This window comes from Neofelis nebulosa, chromosome 18, assembly GCF_028018385.1.
Source record: "Neofelis nebulosa isolate mNeoNeb1 chromosome 18, mNeoNeb1.pri, whole genome shotgun sequence".
NCBI classification, from domain to species: domain Eukaryota; kingdom Metazoa; phylum Chordata; class Mammalia; order Carnivora; family Felidae; genus Neofelis; species Neofelis nebulosa.
In genome coordinates this window covers 5,124,973-5,147,029 of record NC_080799.1, presented here as the reverse complement: position 1 = coordinate 5,147,029, position 22,057 = coordinate 5,124,973, and the positions used below count along the sequence as shown (strand labels likewise).

Sequence of the window (22,057 nt, the reverse complement as noted above, 5' to 3'; positions counted from 1 at the left end):
AAGTCTGTAGGGGCGCCTGGGTGGCGCAGTCGGTTAAGCGTCCGACTTCAGCCAGGTCACGATCTCGCGGTCCGTGAGTTCGAGCCCCGCGTCAGGCTCTGGGCTGATGGCTCGGAGCCTGGAGCCTGTTTCTGATTCTGTGTCTCCCTCTCTCTCTGCCCCTCCCCCGTTCATGCTCTGTCTCTCTCTGTCCCAAAAATAAATAAATAACGTTGAAAAAAAAAATTTAAAAAAAAAAATGTTTAAAAAAAAAAAAGTCTGTAAACAAAAATACACTGCCATCAACTGTTGCCACAAAAATCCTTTCTGGTCATATCATGGCTTTATGATTTCATTTTCTTCTTTTAGGAGTAAGTCACCAACGTGACGGAAAGCTCAGTGGAACTTACCTGAATCAACAGAAATGTTAAGAACAACAAATGGATACTGATGGCGATTATACATATGATAGACCTCGTTCACAAGTCTGGAAACCTACGTACAAAACAAAGGTTAAAAAAGAACAAACATTCCTGTCTGTCCCCCAACACGCTGCTCTAATCAGCCACTACACGGCTATATCTTAACAGATTGACTGAGGTAGAGCGGGGCCTGCAATAAACTACATGTATTTAAAGTATACAGTTGGAGGGGTGCCTGGGTGGCTCAGTCGGTTAAGCATCCGACTTCGGCCCAGGTCACGATCTCAGAGTTGGTGAGTTCAAGCCCCGCATCAGGCTCACTGCTATCAGCATGAAGCTGGCTTCAGATCCTCTCTCTCCCTCTTTCTCTGCCCCTCTCTGACTTGCATGCACACGCTGTCTCCCTCTCTCTCTCAAAAATAAATAAACACTTAAAAAAATGTTTAAAAAATAAACTATATAGTTTGACAAGTTTACAATCAAGATCAGTAAGATTATAATCAAGATAATCAATATATCTATCCACTGCCCAAAAAAGTTTCCTCATGCCCCTCAAAGGGATATTTTTAGTCATCAATCCCTAAACCTGAATCTTTTTCCAATCCAAAGCTGCTTTTGAAGATATGTCAAAAGATGTAGGTGCAGCCTATTTATCTGTTTATTATGTTATTTTAACTTCAGTGCCAACATGCTGCAGGTGCAATTTAAATGCTCATTAAACACACTCCAACGTACAGAGAAATGTATTGATGTGATTCTGTAATATCATTGTTAAAAGTGTTGGAGATAAACTATAAAACTGCACCATGCACAATACTGAACCATATCCAACAGACAGAAGTCACTTTCAAGTGCCACAAGAAAACAGAATCTATGACCGAGGTACAATATTGCTGAAAATGCAAAATCAAAACCGAAACACTAAAACCCTATCAAGATGACCAGTCTAGGGGCGCCTGGGTGGCTTAGTCAGTTGAGCGTCTGTCTGACTCTTGATTTTGGCTCAGGTCATGATCCCAGAGATGCGGGATTGAGCCTCGCATCAGGCTCTGTGCTGACAAGGGCTGAGCCTGCTAGGATTCTCTCTCTCTCTCTCTCTCTCTCTCTCTCCACCCCCTCCATTACTCCCCTGTTTGTGTTCTCTCAGTTTCCCTCAAAAAAAACAAAAAACAAAAAACAACCATAAAAAAAAATACCTTTGCTGGGTCACAAGGCCGCCGATTGATAAAGAAAAACTGTCTGTCTGTTGAGCTTCTTCCAACACCATGAGCACAGTGAGAAATGAAACCAGAGATGCTGTACAATGTTCACACGGTAAGGACAGGATTCCAGAATGGAAACAGTAACATGTCAGAGGGCACATTCATAAAGTAAAAACAAAATAAAATATAACCCCTGGTTACACACTGATAAGTATTAACACTTCAGTTGATGCGTGTCCGTGTTCCACTCTGATAAATCATAAAAAGGACACACACCTTCTGGCATGTTCTACAGCTCCTACGGTCAATGAATCCACCACAGGAAATGCAGTGGGTTCAAAACAGATTTGCTTCAGCTCTTCTCTCACTTGCCCTATTAAATTCTTGGCCTCTATGCAAGGAAGGAGTCTCACCCAAAACTCACATTCTAGAATCTTCAAGCTGTCCCCACCAGCTGCCCAGGGAGCTCAACTACTTGTATTCAGGATTTCTGCCCGCACTCCCTGCCCTTTTAGAATGTGTTCTCCTTGGGGCGCCTGGGTGGCTCGGTGGGTTAAGCATCTCTTGATTTCAGCTCAGGTCAAGAGCTCGTGGTTAGTGGGTTCAAGCCCTGCATCGGGCTCTGCACTGAGTGCGGAGCCTGCTTGGGATTCAATGTCTCCCTCTCTCTCTCTCTCTGCCCCTTCCCCATTCACTTTCTTGGTCTCTCTAAATAAACTTCAAAAAAATTTTTTAAGTAAAAAAAGAAAAGAAAAAAAAAAAACCAAGACAATCTGTTCTCCATCAGCAAACTCCTATCCCCTAAGGTATTGTTAAAGAGCTTCCTCAGGGCACCCGGTGGCTCAGTCGGTTGAGCACCCAACTCTTGATTTAGGCTCCAGTCATGATCCCAGGGTTGTGGGATGGAGCCCCGACTCAGGCTCTGCGCTGGGGCGCTGCGCTCCCTCCCTCAGCCCCTCACCCCAACTCACTCACTCTCTCTTTCTCTCTAAAATAAAAAAAATTACAGTGCTCCCTCTGCCTGTGATCTACCCGGGGTATGTGCACTCTGTAAGAATGGTGTGCACACAAAAGAAATGAATCTCTGCATGTGAGCCAGAGGCAAGTAGACAGTGAGCAGGCGTGGGCCATCACAAGGCCAATCCCAAGTAGGGGCAATGCCAATTTTTCTTACCCTGAGAGTAGTGACAGTGGAAGATATTGGGTAAGACATGAATGAAAGGAAACACTATTCCACTCTGTCAAATCCCCATAAGGCAAAACATATACGTAAATTAAAAATTATTTTAATTTGTCACTAAGCAGAGTCCTTACTACAAAGGTTTCAATAGGAAATCAATAGGAAACCAAAGAATTCAGTAGGAAATCCCCTCAAGTGCACCAGGGACCCAGGATATTGAACGAATTAAGTAACGGACTCCTTTATAAAAATCCTCTTTCTCAGCAATAATAATGCCTATAACTTTACAACGAATATAAAAACTATAAACCTTAAAATCACGATCTTTAAAAACAAAGCCTCCAGGGGCACCTGGGTGGCTCAGTCGGTTGGTTGAGTGTCTGACTCTTGATTTCGGCTCAGGTCGTGATCCTCACGGGTTCATGAGTTCGAGCCCTGCTTCAGACTTCGCGCTGACAGCACAGAGCCTGCTGGGGATTCCCTCTCTCTCTCTCTCTCTTTCTGCCCCTCCCCTGCTTGTGCTATCTCTCTCTCAAAACAAATACATACATACATACATACATACAAAAAAACCCAGACAAAATGTTTGATTGTAATTTTCCCGGCAGCAATCTACTCACCGAAACAGAGTCTGCAAAGCATCACCATGGCTCAGCCCGTACTCTTCACACACAGAGTCACTAGGGGGCAGTTGAACAAAAGGAATGAGGCTTTGCAGCTAAAAGAGACAAGACTCACAGTTAATTCCTAACAAAATTAGGATGAACCTAATTTCAGAAAGGAAGGGTTTTGTGTGTTTGCTTTTCCTGGTCAGGCCACTCAGAGTAAGAGCACAAGGAATCTCGGTGGCTGATTCTGGCAGCTATCATAACTGAAATTTTGATCTTTTTATCAGAAGGATGGACCACTTGAGCGCATACTTATCCATAATCAATACATTGCCCACAACACCCTTTTTCAGATGCAGAGTAAAAGGAGGGTTTTATTCTCTGGAAGAATAAAATAAAAAAATCTTTCGGCTCTCAGCATTAACTCTTGTGGTAAGTACCTAATTAAGAAATCAATTATTGGGGGCTCTTGGCTGGCTCAGTCGACAGAGCAGTCGACTCTTGATCTCAGGGTTTTAAGTTCGAGTCCCACATTGGGGATAAAGCTTACTTAAAAATAAAAATCTTGGGGCGCCTGGGTGGCGCAGTCGGTTAAGCGTCCGACTTCAGCCAGGTCACGATCTCGCGGTCCGTGAGTTCGAGCCCCGCGTCAGGCTCTGGGCCGATGGCTCGGAGCCTGGAGCCTGTTTCCGATTCTGTGTCTTCCTCTCTCTCTGCCCCTCCCCCGTTCATGCTCTGTCTCTCTCTGTCCCAAAAATAAATAAAAAATGTTGAAAAAAAAAAAATTTAAAAAAAAAAATAAAAATAAAAATAAAAATCTTTAGGGGTGCCTGGGTGGTTCAGTCAGTTAAGCATCCCTCTTGATTTCAGCTCAGGTCATGATCTCATGGTCGTGGGATCGAGCCCCATGTCAGGCTCAGTGCTGAGTGTAGAGCCTGCTTAAGAGTCTCTTTCTCTCTACCTCTGCTCTCCGCCCCCCATCTGTCTCTCTCTCTTTAAAAAAATAAAAAATAGGGGCGCCTGGGTGGCTCAGTAGGTTGGGCGGCCGACTTTGGCTCAGGTCACGATCTTGTGGTCCGTGAGTTCGAGCCCCGCGTCAGGCTCTGTGCTGACAGCTCGGAGCCTGGAGCCTGTTTCCGATTCTGTGTCTCCCTCTCTCTGACCCTCCCCCATTCATGCTCTGTCTCTCTCTGTCTCAAGAATAAATAAACATTAAAAAAAAAAAAAATTTTTTTTTAAATAAAAAATAAAATAAAATAAAAATCCTAAAAAAAAAAAAATCAATTATTGGATTTCCTTCTCTCATCTTTGGAAAGGACAAGGGAAACCTGCCATAATTACGAGAGGAATAAAATGTTTTTTAAATAACTGGCCAGCACTACCTGTTTCTGCCCAAACACAGATCCAATATTTTCCTTTATGCTGGAGCTTCCGCTTGTGCAAACCACAGGCTGGCGTTTTCCTTGTCCAACCTGATTGCTGCAACTTACACGGATGCCTGCTGCAATGATACAGTATGCTTGTAAGACCTGGACCATTCTGGCATACTCCTGTTTAAAAAACACAAATACAAGACTCGACGTTACCTTAATCCTACAAAAACTACATGGTTCAAGTTAAAACATCCAACTCAAGGTTCTCATATCGGCGCACAAAGAAGAAAAATTGTTCCTGACAGAAGGAGCTGTGAATACCTTTATGCATGTATACCTTTCTATTCAACGTATACCCTCACACGTGGTATAAGAGAGAGCTCAAGAGGCTTAGGTTCCTAACCACACTTCTCTTGTGTCCACGATGTCCACGCCCACTGCTATAAAAATCAAAAAGTGCATTCCACTGGACCTGGTAATCCTTCCTTTATAAATTTATCCTTGTAGAATGACTGGCACAAATAATCAAAGATATATTACAAAAATGTTCACTGAAACAATCTGTAATTGTGAAAAAAAGTTTATTTAAAAGTTGTTTCATCAGACAGTGAGTCAATTAGGTCAAACTTTTTTTTTCTCATTAAAAAATGTTTTTATGTTTATTTTTTGAGAGGGAGAGAGAGAAAGAGAGGGAGAGAACGAAAGAAAGAGAGAGAGAGAGAGAGAGAGAGAGAGAGAGAAAATCCCAATCAGGCTCCACACCATCAGTGCAGAGCCCAATGCAGGGCTTGAACTCACAAACTGTGAGATCATGACCTGAGCTGAAACCAAGAGTTAGACGTTTAACTGACTAAGCCACCCAGGTGCCCCTGTAATTGTGAAAAAATAAAAAGAACCTAAGCTACCATCAACAAGGAGTTAATAAATTATGGTATATCCATATAATGGCAGAATGATAGAGAATAAAGTAACGAGTCAGCCAAAAAAGATACACGATCAAAAAAGATACCTATGACATACTATAGAAATGGTCAAGTTATAGAACCGTAATGTATAATGTGATCCTAATTGTTAAGAAAAAAATAAAATGTATGCATTAAAAAAATAAATAAATAAAAACCTTTACAAAAGAAAATCAAAGATCGGATTTTATTCTCCATTCTATGGAATAAAGGTTCCATCTGTATATCAGTCTAAAGGATATACACCAAACTCTGGGAGGCAGACAGACACAATCTCAACTTTCTACTACATATAATCCTGAATTACTTACATCTTTATATTCTGTATTGTTTCATTTCCTTATATTAATTTATCTTGAATTTTTTTTCTCAAGATTTGTAAATACATGAAATTAAAAGGAGCCTGGAAAAACATATATCACACTATTAACAAGGGTCTTTTCCAGCAAGTATAAGTTCTTTATTCCTATAGTTTTTGAGCCACTGATTTTTTTTACCATGAGATATAAAAAATGAATAATAACTTTTTTCTATACAAAAAAATTTTAATTTTTTTTGGTTTTTAAAACTTTTTTAATGTTTATTTATTTTTGAGAGAGAAAGAGAACACGAGTGGGGTAGGGGCAGAGAGAGAGGGAGACACAGAATCCGAAGCAGGCTCCAGGCTCTGAGCTGTCAGCACAGAACCTGATGTGGGGCTCGAACTCATGAACTGAGAGATCATGACCTGAGCCAAAGTCAGATGCTTAAACAACTGAACCACCCAGGCACCCCAAAATTTTTAATTTTTAAATGAAAATGAAAAAATGGTTTTATCCACAGTAAATATACATTCTTGTAAAATTTGCACTATAACTTGTGCAAATTGCTGTACAAGAAAGTGTTTAGCTGCATCCATTTAAATAACTTTTTGATTATAAAAAGATAGATACACAAAAGAGAAAAGTGCAAGGAAGACAGCAAAAAGCACCTGTGATCGCACATGCATCAATAACCACTGGTAACAATCACATGTCTTCCCTTCCAGCCTTCTTCCTATGCATATTTCGGCTAGCTGCTTTGCTTTTACAAAACTGTATGATTACATGTATACACGCAGACACACATAAATACACATATGCACAGTTTAGAACTGCTTTCTTTTTGATGTTTATTTATTTTTGAAAGAGAGAGCGAGAGAGCAAGCAAGTGGGGGAGCGGCAGAGAGAGGCAGACACACAGAATCTGCAGTAGGCTCCAGGCTCTGAGTCCGACGCGGGGCTCAAACTTATGGGCCTTGAATTTATGGGCTGTGAGATCATGACCTGAGCCGAAGTCGGACGCCTAACCCATTGAACCACCCAGGCGCCCCTAGAACTGCTTTTTAAGCACAATTGATATATTTATTTCATTTCCATTCAAATTCATAAAAGTTGTAACGCTTCATTTTTCAGGAAACCAAGAAAAACATCTTATTAAAAACTACAGACAGGGGGCGCCTGGGTGGCTCAGTCGGTTAAGCGTCCGACTTCAGCTCAGGTCACGATCTTGCGGTCCGTGGGTTCGAGCCCCACGTCGGGCTCTGGGCTGATGGCTCAGAGCCTGGAGCCTGCTTCCGATTCTGTGTCTCCCTCTCTCTCTGCCCCTCCCCCGTTCATGCTCTGTCTCTCTGTCTCAAAAAAAAAAAAAAAAAGTTAAAAAAATTAAAAAAAAAAGCTACAGACAGAATGAAAAAGGTTACTTCTTAAAGAATTCATTCCCTGGGGCGCCTGGGTGGCGCAGTCGGTTAAGTGTCCGACTTCAGCCAGGTCACGATCTCGCGGTCCGTGAGTTCGAGCCCCGCGTCAGGCTCTGGGCTGATGGCTCGGAGCCTGGAGCCTGTTTCCGCTTCTGTGTCTCCCTCTCTCTCTGCCCCTCCCCGTTCATGCTCTGTCTCTCTCTGTCCCAAAAAAATAAATTAAAAACGTTGGAAAAAAAAATTAAAAAAAAAAAAAAAAAAAAAAAAGAATTCATTCCCATGTTAGAACACCTAATAAATATGATTTAATGACTTTTTTTTTTTTTTTCAAGAAAAAAAGAGAGGACACATCAACCTCAAGCTCAGTCTTCGGTCAGGAAAAGACAAACTAAGCACGCCCCAAAAAACTCAGGGAAGAGAATCATCTGAAGAGTTAATTTCAGTGCACATTAGTGTGGTAGATGTCTCACTACATGTGTATCAATGCTCTCAGAGGCTGGGGTTCTGAATTTACTGTACATTTTTCTTTTTTTAATGTTCATCTATCTTTGCGAGAAAGAGAAAGAGAAAGAGAGCGCGAACAAGGGAGGGGCAGAGAGAGAGGAAGACACAGAATCCGAAGCAGGCTCCAGGCTCTAAGCTGTCAGCACAGAGCTTGACATGGGGCTCGAACTCATGAACCGCGAGAGTGTGACCTGAGCCCAAGTCAGACGCTTAACCGACTGAGCCACCCAGATGCCCCTAACGTACCTTTTTAATATTCCTTTGAAACTCCTTATGGCGCACAGGGAGTGTATAAAACAGCTGCTGCACACTGACCGTTGTCCCTCTGGGTCGTGGGTGGGGGGTTTTCTGGACGATCTTCCCATTGTGATCAAACGCAAGCCGAGTCCCGACCTTCGCGGATGCGTGGCAGGTAGAAATAGTCACATCGCTGTGAGAGACAGCAGGTGCGACACGGTCAGACACTGACAGGGGCTGGACATCACATGCTCATTCTCCCACTTCTGTTCTCTAAAACCTCTCCTGAAAAAATGCTGATCCCTCTGAGATCATCGAGAACGTTTATATGGGTGAGGGGTCATCATAGAATCTAAATCTTGGCGCCTAATAGTAAGACAGAGAGTTCTATAAATGCTTTGTTTTGATGAAAGCTTTGATACTTGTTTTTATGGTTCAACGGCAAAATAAAAGGTCTCACAGCTTACATATTAACAAATAAAGATTTATTTCTCAGTTTTATTCCTACTGGTTTAACAAAACTTTTAACAAGGATCCAAAAAATATTATAGTTCCAATGCGTAAGTAATTATTCATAAAAACCTAGACTCTGTTATATATGATAAGTATTTCGGTTAAATTTTTTCCTAAACACTGAAATAAATCAAAACCAACACATCTGTAACTTATTATCTACGTGCCATTTTAAAATTGAGAAGTTACTGCTTTAACAAGGGTAATAATTCTTTTACAATACTATTTCATTTCATTGTTTACATTTCGGAAGTATTACCACTTAGATTGGCAGTAAGATAAAAAAAAATGTGGAAGTTTGAAGTTGAGACACTCAGGACGGAGAAGTATAAACAACAATGATTCTAACCCCACGTTTTCAGGTTCAGAGAGATTTTCGTAAGGGGTCAAGTTAGTGGATTAAAATATTGTTATCACCTCAGTGCACAAAGTGAACTCAGAGCTTCCCCCCGAAAGCCAAAAGTTTCAACCTGAGTTAGGTCACCAAAGTCTTGAATCTTAGAAGTGTGATGTTTCAGAGCTGAAAGAGAGGTACACAGTAAGACCAAAAATATTTCAAGGGATATATACCCCTGAATAAATACCACACCTACCAAAGCAACTGGTTTTAAAAAGCTGTTTTTGTGTTTCCTAAGACAGTGTTACTCAAAGTTTGGAAACATTTTGCTCAAATATTTAAAAATAGGACTAGAGGCACCTGGGTGCCTGTCCCGTTAAGCATCAAACTCCAGCTCAGGTCACAATCTCACATCTCATGAGTTCGAGCCCCGCGTCGGGCTCTGTGCTGACAGCTTGGAGCCAGGAGCCTGCTTTGATTCTGTGTCTCCCTCTCTCTGCCCCTCCCCACTCATACTCTGTCTCTCTCTCAAAACATAAGTAAAACACTTAAAAAAAAAAAAAAGAAAGAAAGAAAGAAAGAAAGAAAGAAAGAAAAAAAGATTAGAAAAACTCCACTTACTTAAGCCTTCAAAATTTTCTTCTTCTACCCCACATCCATTGTCTGAAACTTCAATGAGATCCACCCCATAGTCTTTGAGCCTTAGATCTAAAAAGTTTAACAAATTAATTTATTTGATCCATGTAAAAAAGCCTTTATACTCACATTACTTATAACTTATGTAATACAAATTAGAGTCATAATTACACTTACTTAAATGTACTACTGTCATTTTGTGTATTTCATTTTCTTTAAAAGGACTTCTTGGCAATTTACTATCCCAGATAAAATAGTTTTCTCTTTTCTTTCTTTCCTTCCTTTCTACCTTTCTTTCAAAAGGATAATTTCAAGAGTCATTATGGAAAAAAGGCTCTGAAATCAGACTTCCTGGAATCACATTTTCCTAGCTCTATGACCTCAAAGTAAATCCCCGTGCCTTCATTTTTTGTTGTATAAAATGAATATAGTAGTGATAATAATTCCTATCTCATACGGTTATTCGGCAGATTAGAAACAGCTGTGTGGCACTAGTAAGAACACAATAAAAGTTAACTGCTTTTATTATTACTGCCTACCTAGGCACATAAAAGATGCTGAATTTAAGTTTAAAACATAGTAATTTCTCAGTATATCAACATCTGGTTGTCTTATTACCATCACAAATGTTTCTTGAATAATACAGTACAAACTGATTATTTCCTGTGGCTTAAAACTCTTCTAAACTTACCAATATTAGTGGCACCGGCATCCACGCTATTTTCTACCAACTCCTTGACAGCAGTACTTAGACTCAGTACTACTTGTCCAGAACAAATCTGATGGACTGACCTCCGATCGATAGGCTTGATGGCCTTAGCAAGTTCTGTACTAAAGACACCAGTTACAAGAAACAAAGCAAGCATGCATTTATGTATTTTCATCCTGGTTTTAACTGCAGGAAATGATTCATCTCTGTTAATAGTCAATGTATCTAACATGTTCATTTATTATATTAACATATCCCTTGATCACATTCTTAAATATAAACGTTGTTCTATGATCCTTACACATTTGTCAAAAAACCTGGATATTTCAAATGTAATGGGTATTTAGAAATTTATTATACTAGGATCTACACAGGGGAGACACATGTACCCTTAAACCTACCGGTCAATAATCTTTGGCAACAATGGGATCTTCTTCCGAAGAGTGAAAACAACATTTCTCACGGTATTTGAAAACCCACAAGTATGGTGGGAAATACATAGCGTTTATGTTAAAATCAAAACCATCTTAGAAACTGGGTACTGGTTCTATTACTACTCCCAAAGAAGCCTTTGAATCTCCACTCCCAATCCAGGCTGCTTGCTGCTGCCTTAGCAAAGACCCCCCCAAAGTTCTTGCTATACCTGCTTTAAGAGTTTCCCAACCAACCTGTTTCCACTTTCTCCCTACTCCAATCCACCTTCCATGAAACCATCAGTTTAAAAATCATTAATCTGGCCAAATAATTTCTCTGCTGAAACATCTACCACTGTTGGGGCACCTGGCTGGCTCAGACGGACGTGCATGGGACTTCTGATCTTGTGGTCCTGGGTTCAAGTCCCACCTTGGGCACACAGATTGCTAAAAAAATACATAAACTTTAGGGGAAAAATTTTTTGAAAAATCTACTAGCGTCCCACTGTCTCCTATATTAAGTTTAAAATCTAGTCCTAACTGGACCCCAGTCTACTTTTCTCTCATTCTCTCCAATCCTCTCCCTTCACCAACTCCCTTACATTCTAGTAATAGCAAACTGTTTCCTGAATATCACAAGCTGTTTTAGACACATACGAATCTTTTGGTCTAGACTGCTCCCCTCTTCCTCCTCTGCCTGGCAAACTCCTGTCATCCCAAGAACGTATTCCTTATGTTCATTGATTTGGCAATTTCTTGTAAGCAGTTTAATTGATAATGTGGATGTAACAGGACCCAGAAGCCTCCATGGGAGAGAAATCTTTGGGTCTTCTCCCACAGCATCTAACACACAGCAGACCTTCGATAAACTCTTATAAGATAAAGGGAACAAACATCTTTACTCTTCATTCTACCTTGAAAAACATTTCGCTCAGGTTTCTCTTAAATGTGGAAACTGCAGATGACAATATAAAATGGAAAGAAGTATCTCTTAATCTTATTTATTTGGCAATACACCATAGGCTAACAAGTCCACTTCTGATATTTATTTTGAGGACTGGGGAAGAAACATTTAAACACAGACCGCGAATCTGGGTTCAGGAAGCTGACACTGAATTCAACAGTGCTAGCTGAAGATTCGCCGCTCTGAACTGCATGCAGTTTACTAACCAGCAATGACATACTCGAAGAGATACAAAAGTTCTGCATTTTCAAAAACGGTGCGGCTATGCAAATTAGCATTTGCCTTGAAGCCTCCCCAAAATAACCTCAATTTTCAAAAAAAGAAAAGAAAGAAACCAGGCAGAGAAAAAATGAATTCAGTCTCCAGGCACTTCGTGCTCCGGCCTCCAGTCCACGGACGTGTGGCGGCGTCCGAGCAGAGTCTGCAGGGAGCCGACCGGATGCTCCAGCCGAGCCCAAAGGGCAGCAGGTAGGGGGGCTCGCTCCGGGGCCTCCGCGCCGGCTCGCCCAACGCTGCGTCCTCCTTCCATTCCATTCCAGGAATCTGGAACGCCGTGGACCTCAGGGAGAGCGACCGCGAGGGGACACTGCAAGCACCTCTCACCTTGGCCCTTCGGCTAGCTCCATGGATCCAGAATGTGACCCACCTCCGGGACTCGGGACAGTTCCCGCCGCCGCCGCTCCCACGGAGGCTCGGCCTCCCGGCTGCCCATTGGCCGCTTCCGACACTGTGCCCCGCCCCTTCCGGATGGGGCAGCCGACGATTCCCACACCTCCTTCTTGCTGATTGGTTGTGTAAAAGGTCGAGGCCGTGACGTAAGAGGGCGCGGGCCAATTAGACCATACGGACTGCGCTTTCCCGAAAGGCCGCAGCCGGATCGGAAAGGACGTGGCCGCAGTCTGTCGTCGTCTCGGACGGTTTCTCAGCGTTCGTGTCCCTCATCTGCCACTTTCCGTCCTTTGGTTCCCACGATGCCGATGTACCAGGTAAAGCCCTATCACGAGGGCAGCGCATCTCTCCGTGTAGAGCTTCCCACATGCATGTACCGGCTCCCCAACGTGCACGGCAGAACCGGCAGTCCAGCGCCGGACTCAGGCCACGTGCAGGTAGGAGCGCGCGTCCCTCCCCGCCCCCACCCGCCCCCACCCGCCCTGTGCGTACGTTTTCCACCCTGTTGCAGTGCGCAAGCGCGAAGTCACATCCCCCGGGTCTTCCGCCCAGTGCGCAGGCGCCTTGGCCGGGTCAGTCGGGGGTGAGGGGCTAAGGGTCGGGTCTCCTCCGGCTGGAGCCCTGAGATCCGACAAGCTGCAGTGGGGAGTGGTGGAGGCCCGGCTTCACGCTCCCGCCAGTTCTCTGTACCTGCTTTTGTCTATTAAAATCTCTAATCCTCTTGTATCTCTTTTTCCCGCTTATGGCTACTTAAGGTTTTTTGTTACCAAATTTTGGCCACAGCAAAGTGAGGAGCACGTAGATGTTAATTTTGAGGAATCCTTAGGCGAACCCCGGTGTCCCCGCCACCCTGGTTAACGTTGTCAGCGCCCCCAGGGCCCGACTTACGCGGTCCCTGCGCCCTAAGCCTGCGTCCCCAAGCCGCCGCGTCGCTGTCGTGCCGCCTCCCGCAGGCTTGCCTCGGGATCGCGGGCAGCGGGTCCGCAGCGGCCGCTGTCGCGCGCGAGCAGGCCTGGGGTGTGCGTGCTCGCCCTGGGACTGGACCGCCTGCACTTGCACCGGGTGCAACGCCTCCCTAAGCGGCGTGTGCGCCCCGGCGGTGGGCCCGGAGCTCCTGGCGCTGGCACCCTCCCCAGCGCGGGCGGGTGGACCGCGGGAGCCTGGTGTCCTTTCGGTTCGGGTTTTCCAGATTTCTGGATCAGTGGAGCGCCTTTTCCTGAGGGCTGGCCATTCTAGTGGTCTCTTTTCCAAAGCCTCTGCCCAAGCCTTTCGTGTTTTTTGTTTTGTTTTTTTATGGGCCGCAGATACACTTCTTAGGTTTCCGACAGGAGACACCTTCCCTCCATTCTGACTGAAGATGAGTGAACAGGTAACTTTTGTTCTCCCGGGGAGAGTTATCCTTCAATTTGTTTTAATAGCCTTCTGCCTAGATTGGAAGGCGGGTGGTTAGGTCAGCTGGAAAATGGTGACACAGTTGTCTCACTAGGGAGCTAGGACAGAAATAGCACCATGATCCAATGCCTGTCACCGGACACAGGACAGTCGCAGGGAATTAAAAACAAAACCCAGACCCAGAGTTGGGAGTGCCACTGTCTCGTGTGAGACCAAGTCTTTTTTTTTTTTTTTTTTTTTTTTTTTCTTCTTGGTGTGCTGCTTAACCTCCTTGGACTTTTAACTGTGAACCTCTTAGAAGCCAGCCAGCCCCACTTCTTAAACTCAGGACAACAGTGTAGACAGAGAATTAGAAATCAAGCATCTCCAAGGTAAACGGGAGCAACACAAAGAATAAAACCACTTCTAAAATACATCTAAAATAAAACGGATAAACACGACATGCTGAGTCACAGGCTAATCCGAGCGGGGGAAAACAAGCCACGGGCCAGCAAAACGGCACAGGTAAAGCAGATTGTGAGCACTTCCTCATTCCTCACCCCAGGAGGCGTGAAATCAAGCTGAGTGGGGCTCCCAGTCAGTCTTCTGACCATCTTCGGTGTGTTGACTTGACTGGCGGGGTGAACACAATAGGTGCTTCTCTGCCCTGGCTCTTCAGGGACGCCCTGCTGCCATGTGTAGAAAGGAGCACGATTGTACACACACAGTGCACCAATAAGGCTGATTAAAAGAAACTGGGAGAGCACTCGAGGACTATCATTGAAGAACACAAGGACGTTACACAGGAGTTGCCGTGCCTGTCACACATCTTGAATTCAGACTTCTTTCTAGTCAGCCCCTAATTATTTAATTGGCACACTGAAGTCTTTGTTCTTCTTTGCTCCACCCGCAAGCCAATTATCTTACGTTTCTTTGCTGTTGGAGCTTAAACCAGAGTGGCAGGCTAGGGGAGGCGAGAAAGTGCAGATTAAGGTCTAGGAGAAGAGAGAGGAGTGTTGCAGATAGAGGGAACAGAATAAATAAGAGCCCTGTGGTAGGTGGGGACATGGTGTGTTTTAGGGACCCGAAGGGCAGCATACGTAGAGCACAGCTCCAAGGGGAGCGATATGTGAGAAGTACCCAGAGGACAAGTCAGACAGGCTGGCTGGCTTGCTTGCTTTCTCTGTCTCTTTCTTTCTTAATGTTTATTTTTGAGAGAGAGGGACAGAGGTTCCAAAGTGGGCTCTTCACTGATGGCAGTAAGCCTGATGCAGGTCTCGAACTCATGAAGCGTGAGACCATGACCTGAGCTGGAGTCGGACGCTCAACCGACTGACCCACCGAGGTGCTCCAATGCAGGCTACTTCTTAAGGGCTTTGTTTTTTAGGCAAAGAGCCTAAGAGGTTAACATGGAGGTGGGGTGACAGGATCAACATTTGTTTTCATCTCTCTGCCATCTTAGGGACGGATTGGAAGGGTGACCCCAGTGGGAGCAAGGTGACCAGTGGAAGCAGGCTAGGTGAAAAGTGGTGTCTTCAACTTGGGCAGTGACAGCTGAGGAAAGCTTAGAAGCCGATGGACTCCAGGAAATGGACCTCACCTGGTGATGAACTAGATCTGTGCGAGGGCAGTGTTATGAGTGGCTGTGCAAGGAAGAAAAGTTCCTGAGAACATCAGGCTTACCAGCACACAAAATACAGTGCATCGTGAGTGCACGTTTACAGTCACGTCAAGGTCACTGCCATATTGACTATTCTTTCTAGTTGCGAGCATTTTCCTCTTGCTTAACATACTCTTCTCTCAGCTCAAAATGGATTATCCGTTATGAGAGCTCGTGAATCTGGAAATAGGTTGTACGATGTGACTTTATTGAGAGGGTTGTTAGTGCTTTTTAAAGTAAGCCTGTAGAGGTTTGAGATTTATTCCTCAGTGAATGTTATTGGTTACTCACTGTGTAGCAGTGACTATACCAGGCAAGAAGAATGCAAAGATTCAGTGAATAAAGGATGTTAGTGTGAAAAAGTTCTGGATGACTCTAAGAGAGTGCCAGCATTGCCTTAAGAACGATGTGGGGAATAGATCATCTGACTCCATGGACATACCTTTCCAAGCCAATGACACTTTGTGTTGAGCCTGCTTCTGCTCCATTTTCTCTCCTATTTGTATAAATTTCTCAGTTACATTCTCATTGCCCCCCCCCCATCTTTTTCTGTTTGTTGAAGCAAAGTATTTTGAACTAATTTGATACTGAGAATAAAGAAATAAGATTTATGTTCATCCATCATTCTCCTCTGTTCTTAAATTACCTGAAATAGTCCTACAATTTCAGAATGGCTTTCAGTCACATTCTTTATTTGTTTTGAAGCATTTGTGGATCGATTTGCAGGACCTATTGGAAAATGAGATGATTCTGCTACTTCATTTTAATTCTTTTCAGAGGTGGGGGGGGGGTATTGGTGAATTCATGGAACTCAGCAGAAGACAAAGGATCAAATGTAAATGCTGCTGTGACGTTAGAGGAGATGAACGTGTTGATGTTGGTTTGTTTAGGAAGAGTCCGACCCATCTCTTCAAGCCCTTGAGTCCCGCCAAGATGATATTTTAAAACGTCTCTATGAATTGAAAGCTGCGGTTGACGGCCTCTCGAAGATGATTCAGACACCAGACGCAGACGTGGACGTAACCAACATAATCCAAGCTGACGAGCCCGCTGCTTTCTCGACCAGCGCGTTGGACTTAAACTCAGTGCTTGGAAAGGTAAGTTCACCTGGAGAGCTAAAGAACATCAGCATGCTCGGCTGCTGTGAGCGCCAGAAAGTTGTGCTCGTGTGATTCAAGCTTTGGTTTTCCAGTTCTCAGAGGTGGGTACAAGGAGCATGTTCTTTTTTTTCTCCCCTCAATGATTGTGCCTGTGCACAAAACAAGATTCGTGAGCTATGAGCAAAGCCAGAGCAAGCACTAAAGCTGCTTGACTTCTCAGACCCGGTGGAGAAGAGCTGGGAACATCCTTAGGCAAGGAAAGGAGTCCGGTCACAGCTCCCGCCATTCCATGCCACGTGTGACGCAGGCCGGAGGTGGGTGTCATTCACGGCCTCCGAGCCTGGAGAAACAGACCTTAGGTCACCTGAGCATTTCTCCGGTTCACGTAAGTCCATCCTGACCCTGACAGCAGCCTGGACTTCAGAGTGTCGGCTGCCCAGCCCCAGTCTCACATGTCAAGTGTCTTTTGTTACATTCAGTTTGCGGTCTTAGAATTAAGTTGCGTGTACCGCCTTTAGTGATCAGTCTGCAGGATTTAGCTAGCTTAGGTGACAGTCTGATATGCAGAGAAAGAATCTCATTTCAAAGTGGTGTTTATTGAGGGCACAAAAAGGGTGTCCCAAGAACCTCTGCTAATCCCGTCCTCTGGAATCGGTGATAGACGTGGAGCTCTCAGGGAAGCGTGAACACGTGGAGGTGTGGTCGCAGCGTGTCCCGGTAACTCAGGACCTCTGCGCTCGGGTTCTTTCCTCATCCGGTATGTCTGCCTGCACTGAGCATCCAGAGACCCAGCCAGGCTCCTCAGGGAGCCAGTCGGGTTGATGAGTGGGCGATCACACACAGCTGTGCCAGTGCGTCAGGGTGCTGGGAAGGCTTCCCAGGGCACATGGTGCGTAAGATGAATTTTGTTACCTCAGAAGGCACAGCGTCAAGTGATGCTGTTCAGAGAATTGCAGCGCATTCGTCATAGGTTGACGTGACAGGCTTCGGTCAGGAGGGGCAAGACTCTTGGCCAGATTGTGGCAGGCTGTGTACAGAAAGCCGAGGAACTTGGCCTCCAGAGTGTTATAAGAGTTCATTCATTATAACATGGGCCTCCTAGGTGGTTCAGTCTGTTGAGTGTGCAGCTTTTGAGTTTGGCTCAGGTTAGGATCCCAGGGTCGTGGGATCGAGCCCTGCATTTGGCTCTGTGCTTTTTGGATCCTGCTTAAGAATATCTCTCTCCCTCTGCCCCGCTTGTGCCCACTCTCTCTAAAATAAAAAAGGAGGGAGGGGCGTCTGGGTGGCTCAGTTGCTTAATCTTCTGACCCTTGATTTCGGCTCAGCTCATGATCTCACGATCATGAAATCGAGCCCCATTTAGGGCTCCAAGGCACTGGATGTGGAGCCTGCTTGGGATTCCCTCTCCCTCTCTCTGCCCCTCCTGCACACGTGCCCATTCTCTCTCTCTCAAAAAGAAAATGAAAATGAATGCATAAAGTCTGCATCTAAAAGAGCAGTACATTTTAGCATTTCATAGTGCTTCAGCTGACACCTAGTTTTCTAGATTTTGCCCACTTGCCATCACCAAGGACATTTGGAACCGTGCCCTTTTTCAGGGGACTTGCTATTGACACATAACTCACACACAAATTGACATAGAAACTGTCCTGTCAGGTGGTCTGGTGTTGGAAAGATTCAGTAAATGGAATAATTGTGTGTGTGTGTGTGGGGGGGGGGGGGGGGTTCCTCAATAACTTAGGAACAAATAGTAGTGCCATTATTTTTTTTACCTGTATTTATTTTGAGAGCACGCCCACAGGCAAGGCAGGGGCAGAAAGAGGGAGAGAGGGAATCCCAAGCAGGCTCTGCACAGTCAGCGCAGAGCCTGATGTGGGACTCAGTCCCACCAACTGCAAGATCACAACCTGAGCCAAAATCATGAGCCACGTGCTCAACCAGTGGAGCCACCCTGCTGCCCCAGTGGTGTCATTCTTCACGTGTTGTTTTCCTGATTTCACGGTGTCGAGGGCCAGCAGCGCAGAGGTGAAGGGGCTGCAGTCGGCTCCCATCCCTGCTCCACTTCTTACTGAGCTGTGGGCCTGGCGGGTCATCTGCCCCCCAGAACTAGCTTCCTCAGCTGTGAGATGGGGTGAGAGCAGGACCTTCTTCATGGGCGTCGAGGACTCAGTTAAATAACCCTGGCCAGGCCCTAAGAACGGCACCCGGTACAATTATATACAATCAAGTTGCTGTTAACGTTCCTCATGTTTGGGTTTCTCCCGCAGGATTACGGGGCGCTGAAAGACATCGTGATCAACGCAAACCCTGCCTCCCCTCCCCTGTCCCTGCTCGTGCTGCACAGGCTCCTGTGTGACCACTACAGGGTCCTGTCCACTGTTCACACACACTCTGCAGTTAAGAGTGTGCCAGAAAACCTCCTCAAGTGCTTTGGCGACCAGACCAAAAAACAGCCCCGTCACGAGTATCAGCTGGGTTTTACTCTAATTTGGAAGAATGGTAAGCAGAGGGCCCTGGGCTGGGCTCACGCGCCCTGGACTGAGCCGTGTACCGTGCCTTTCCTAAGGGGCCAGGACCGTGACTTGCTATCAGGTCAAATTCTCTCAAAGTCTAGAAAGCATGTCAGGTAGTTCTAGAAAAGGAGCACAGATGAACCTTGAGGCAAAGATGTTCTCCTTCCTCTAGGAAGGTTAGCGTCTCTGACAGCCATTTTAGGGAGGATCCTGTCCGATCAGCTAGAGCAGGAGAGAAAGGGCAGTCTTGGCCACCTTGACCTCCCATTTCCAGACGTATTACAGGGACATCAGTGTTATCTTTTCACATAGCCTGGAAAGGGTGGCAGGCTGTCCTTTCTTCGCCGTCCCTCTGATGTATGCCTCTCCTGGTTACGTTTATATGGTAGGGGAGTGAGCACCGTTCATCCAGAACCCCCCCGCCGCCTCAGCAACCCATAAGGAGCCCTCGTGAAGGTAGACGGAGCTCCCAGCATGGCATGTGGGACTCCTGGTGACCAGTCCTCATCCTGCAAATTGTTAGGCACAGGGGTTGGAGTAGATGGTCTGAGGGCCTTTCTAGCTTGAAAACCATCATAATCAAATACCAGAAACGCTTACTCTTTCAACAGAGTTTACGTTCTCTACCCATCCGGTTTAAACTCTCTTGAAAAATGCATTTTGGAGACAGGCTAAAATCGTGATCTTGAAACCCCTTTCCCTTGCCACCAGTTCACAACTGGGAAATCCCCTTCCCCATCGTTCAGGCACTTCCTTCTGAGGGCTCCTCTCATGGCCATTATGTGGTGTGCTTTTCTCCCTTCAGTGCCGAAGACACAAATGAAGTTCAGCGTCCAAACGATGTGTCCCATCGAAGGAGAAGGGAACATCGCCCGGTTTCTGTTCTCTCTGTTTGGCCAGAAGCAGAATGCTGTGAATTTAACCCTCGTAGATAGCTGGGTAGATATAGCGGTTTTTCAGCTAAAAGAGGGAAGCAGTAAAGAAAAAGCCGCTGTGTTCCGCTCCATGAACTCCGCTCTTGGCAAGAGCCCCTGGCTGGTTGGGAATGAACTCACTGTGGCAGATGTGGTGCTGTGGTCTGTGCTCCAGCAGACGGGAGGCGGCAGCATGACCGTGCCGGCCAACGTGCAGAAGTGGATGAGGGCGTGTGAGAACCTGGCCCCCTTCAACACTGCGCTCAAGCTCCTTCAGTGAATTTCGGTACCTGTAAAAGGCTGACTTCATGAATGGTGCTGTTTCCTGCCTGTTGGGGGTAAAGGACTTGTACTACTAAAATCAAAGTCTGCTTAGTCCAGTTGTCTAGAATGAATAAAGGTATCATAATTTATGGTTTTCCTTTTATTTAAAACTCAGCAACATTGTGTGCAATATACCAGGATGGCTGCAGGCTACGTGGCAGACATTTCTGAGATGCAGTGCACATATGCCATGGCTGCCTTTGGGGAACGTAGGTTGGCTGGGAGCCGGCCCTGTGGGAGCAAAGGAGCGCCCGGGAGGAACAGGGCAGGGAGGAGAACAGGAACACACATCCCAGAGCTACCGTGAGATCATTCAGATCATTTGGGGGAAGGGGCACAAAGCTCAAGAAGGGCGTGGTTCTGGAAGGATGCCGAGCTGAAGATGAAGGGAACAGAAAGGCTGGATGATGCACACTGTGCTGCTAAGAAGCTGAAGTTGTGTCTCAGAGGCAGCAGACAGCCAGCAGGAGCTTCTGAGCCAGGGAGTGATCTGCGCAGACGTCTTCCTGGTAATTAACTGGCAGCAATGGCACGGAAGGGGGAGGAAGACCGGCAGTGATCAAGTCCGGCGAGCGCGCAGGCCCGGGCGTGGGCAGCGATGGGACAGGCACAAACCCAGATCTGTGCAGAATGTTCCAGAGGAGGGCTTGGTGGTCGACAGGCAGAGCTCAAAGGAGAACAATTTGAGCCCGGTGTCTAAATCTCTACTTTCAGGGACTGGAGAGACCGTGATATTAAAAATTAGGAACTCATAGACAAGGACAAGGGCAAGAAAATAGGTTTAGAGAAGGCTTCAGTCCAGAATGCTGGCTTGTGGAAGAATGCCTTAAGGGAAAGCAGTTTGGGGGAACTTCTACAACTTTAATAAGTCTTGTACAGGTTCACTAAATACAAGTATACCATCTATACCCTAATAAAGACTAAAAATTTACATTCCAGTTGACTGAAGGATTAGAAGTCCAAGTTCACATTTACAGAGCCTGATGAAGGTGAGACGGGCACACTCCCGTCCTTTGTGTCGTCCTTAGCCCTTCTGTCCTGAGAAAGGAGACTCAGCTGCTTCTTCAGTTCTTCAATTTCTTTTTCTTGCTCTACTATTTTCATCTGTAGAGTGAGGTTAACCTGTAAGAAGAACATTTTAAGCTCCATTAAAATGGCTTCCTCCATTTTAAACATCCAGGCATTCCTCCCTCCGCATGCTTCCGGTGGGCCTGAATTCCAGTTACCACGGCTAGGGAAGCAGCGCCAGGCACCCAGCAACGTGTTCAAGGGGGAGGTTCCCACTGTTGCACAACCGCAACTGTCAGGACCTCAGTCCACGATGTACGACCACGGGCCAAGCGTCACTCTGTCAGTGCTTGGTCACTGCGTCAGTACTGCCAATGTGTGTGGTTGTGTTGCCTACTCGTCCCCAGTGACAAACCCATGAGACAGTTTTTAAAAATGAATAACTGGGTCCCCTGGTGGCTCAGCTGGTTAAGCATCCGACTTCAGCTTGTGTCATGATCTCACAGTTCATGGGTTCTGGTCCCGCGTCAGGCTCTGTGCTGACAGCTCCGAGCCTGGAACCTGCTTTAGATTCTGTGTCTCCCCCACTCTCTGCCCTTCCCCCACTTGCAGTCTGTCTCTCTCTCAAAAATAAACATTAAAAAAAATTAAGATCTCTTTTTAAAATAAATAAATAAATAAATAAATAACTGAAATAAAATGAATAACTGAAAACGGAACCAGCCAACCAAGACAGAAATGC

The 22,057-nt window shown here is 45.5% G+C and overlaps 3 protein-coding genes across 11 annotated transcripts in view; 1 reads left to right on the top strand and 2 right to left on the bottom strand.

The window, feature by feature from the left end:
• The window catches only part of PMS2 (PMS1 homolog 2, mismatch repair system component), a 28,504-nt gene extending 16,000 nt beyond the window's left edge, over nucleotides 1-12,504 (bottom strand). For 2 of the 5 annotated variants that reach the window (XM_058711584.1, XM_058711586.1), the window contains exons 1-9: nucleotides 12,360-12,504; nucleotides 10,362-10,501; nucleotides 9,656-9,742; nucleotides 9,115-9,217; nucleotides 8,194-8,377; nucleotides 4,774-4,941; nucleotides 3,404-3,501; nucleotides 1,598-1,697; nucleotides 390-474 (exon numbers count right to left, since the gene is read on the bottom strand). In XM_058711584.1, coding sequence (XP_058567567.1) covers nucleotides 390-474; nucleotides 1,598-1,697; nucleotides 3,404-3,501; nucleotides 4,774-4,941; nucleotides 8,194-8,377; nucleotides 9,115-9,217; nucleotides 9,656-9,742; nucleotides 10,362-10,501; nucleotides 12,360-12,382 — 988 coding nt within the window. In that variant the 5' untranslated portion in view covers nucleotides 12,383-12,504. Of the gene's footprint in view, nucleotides 1-389; nucleotides 475-1,597; nucleotides 1,698-3,403; nucleotides 3,502-4,773; nucleotides 4,942-8,193; nucleotides 8,378-9,114; nucleotides 9,218-9,655; nucleotides 9,743-9,847; nucleotides 10,279-10,361; nucleotides 12,176-12,359 lie in introns of those variants that run through there. The other 3 variants (XM_058711583.1, XM_058711585.1, XM_058711587.1) reach the window with 3 other exon arrangements.
• Nucleotides 12,505-12,603: 99 nt separating this feature from the next.
• Nucleotides 12,604-20,396, top strand: AIMP2 (aminoacyl tRNA synthetase complex interacting multifunctional protein 2). 3 transcript variants are annotated; one of them, XM_058711595.1, is made up of 4 exons: nucleotides 12,604-12,742; nucleotides 16,347-16,553; nucleotides 18,824-19,055; nucleotides 19,875-20,396. In XM_058711595.1, exons 1-4 carry the CDS (start codon nucleotides 12,728-12,730, stop codon nucleotides 20,261-20,263), a joined length of 843 nt encoding a protein of 280 aa, XP_058567578.1. In that variant the 5' UTR covers nucleotides 12,604-12,727; the 3' UTR covers nucleotides 20,264-20,396. The 3 variants fall into 3 exon arrangements, with proteins under 3 accessions (XP_058567578.1, XP_058567577.1, XP_058567579.1); XM_058711594.1 differs by having other exon boundaries at nucleotides 12,604-12,862; XM_058711596.1 differs by lacking the exon at nucleotides 12,604-12,742 and adding an exon at nucleotides 13,477-13,794.
• The window catches only part of EIF2AK1 (eukaryotic translation initiation factor 2 alpha kinase 1), a 32,454-nt gene continuing 30,789 nt past the window's right edge, over nucleotides 20,393-22,057 (bottom strand). For all 3 annotated transcript variants that reach the window (XM_058711588.1, XM_058711590.1, XM_058711589.1), the window contains one exon: nucleotides 20,393-21,429. In XM_058711588.1, coding sequence (XP_058567571.1) covers nucleotides 21,259-21,429 — 171 coding nt within the window. In that variant the 3' untranslated portion in view covers nucleotides 20,393-21,258. The remainder of the gene's footprint in view (nucleotides 21,430-22,057) is intronic.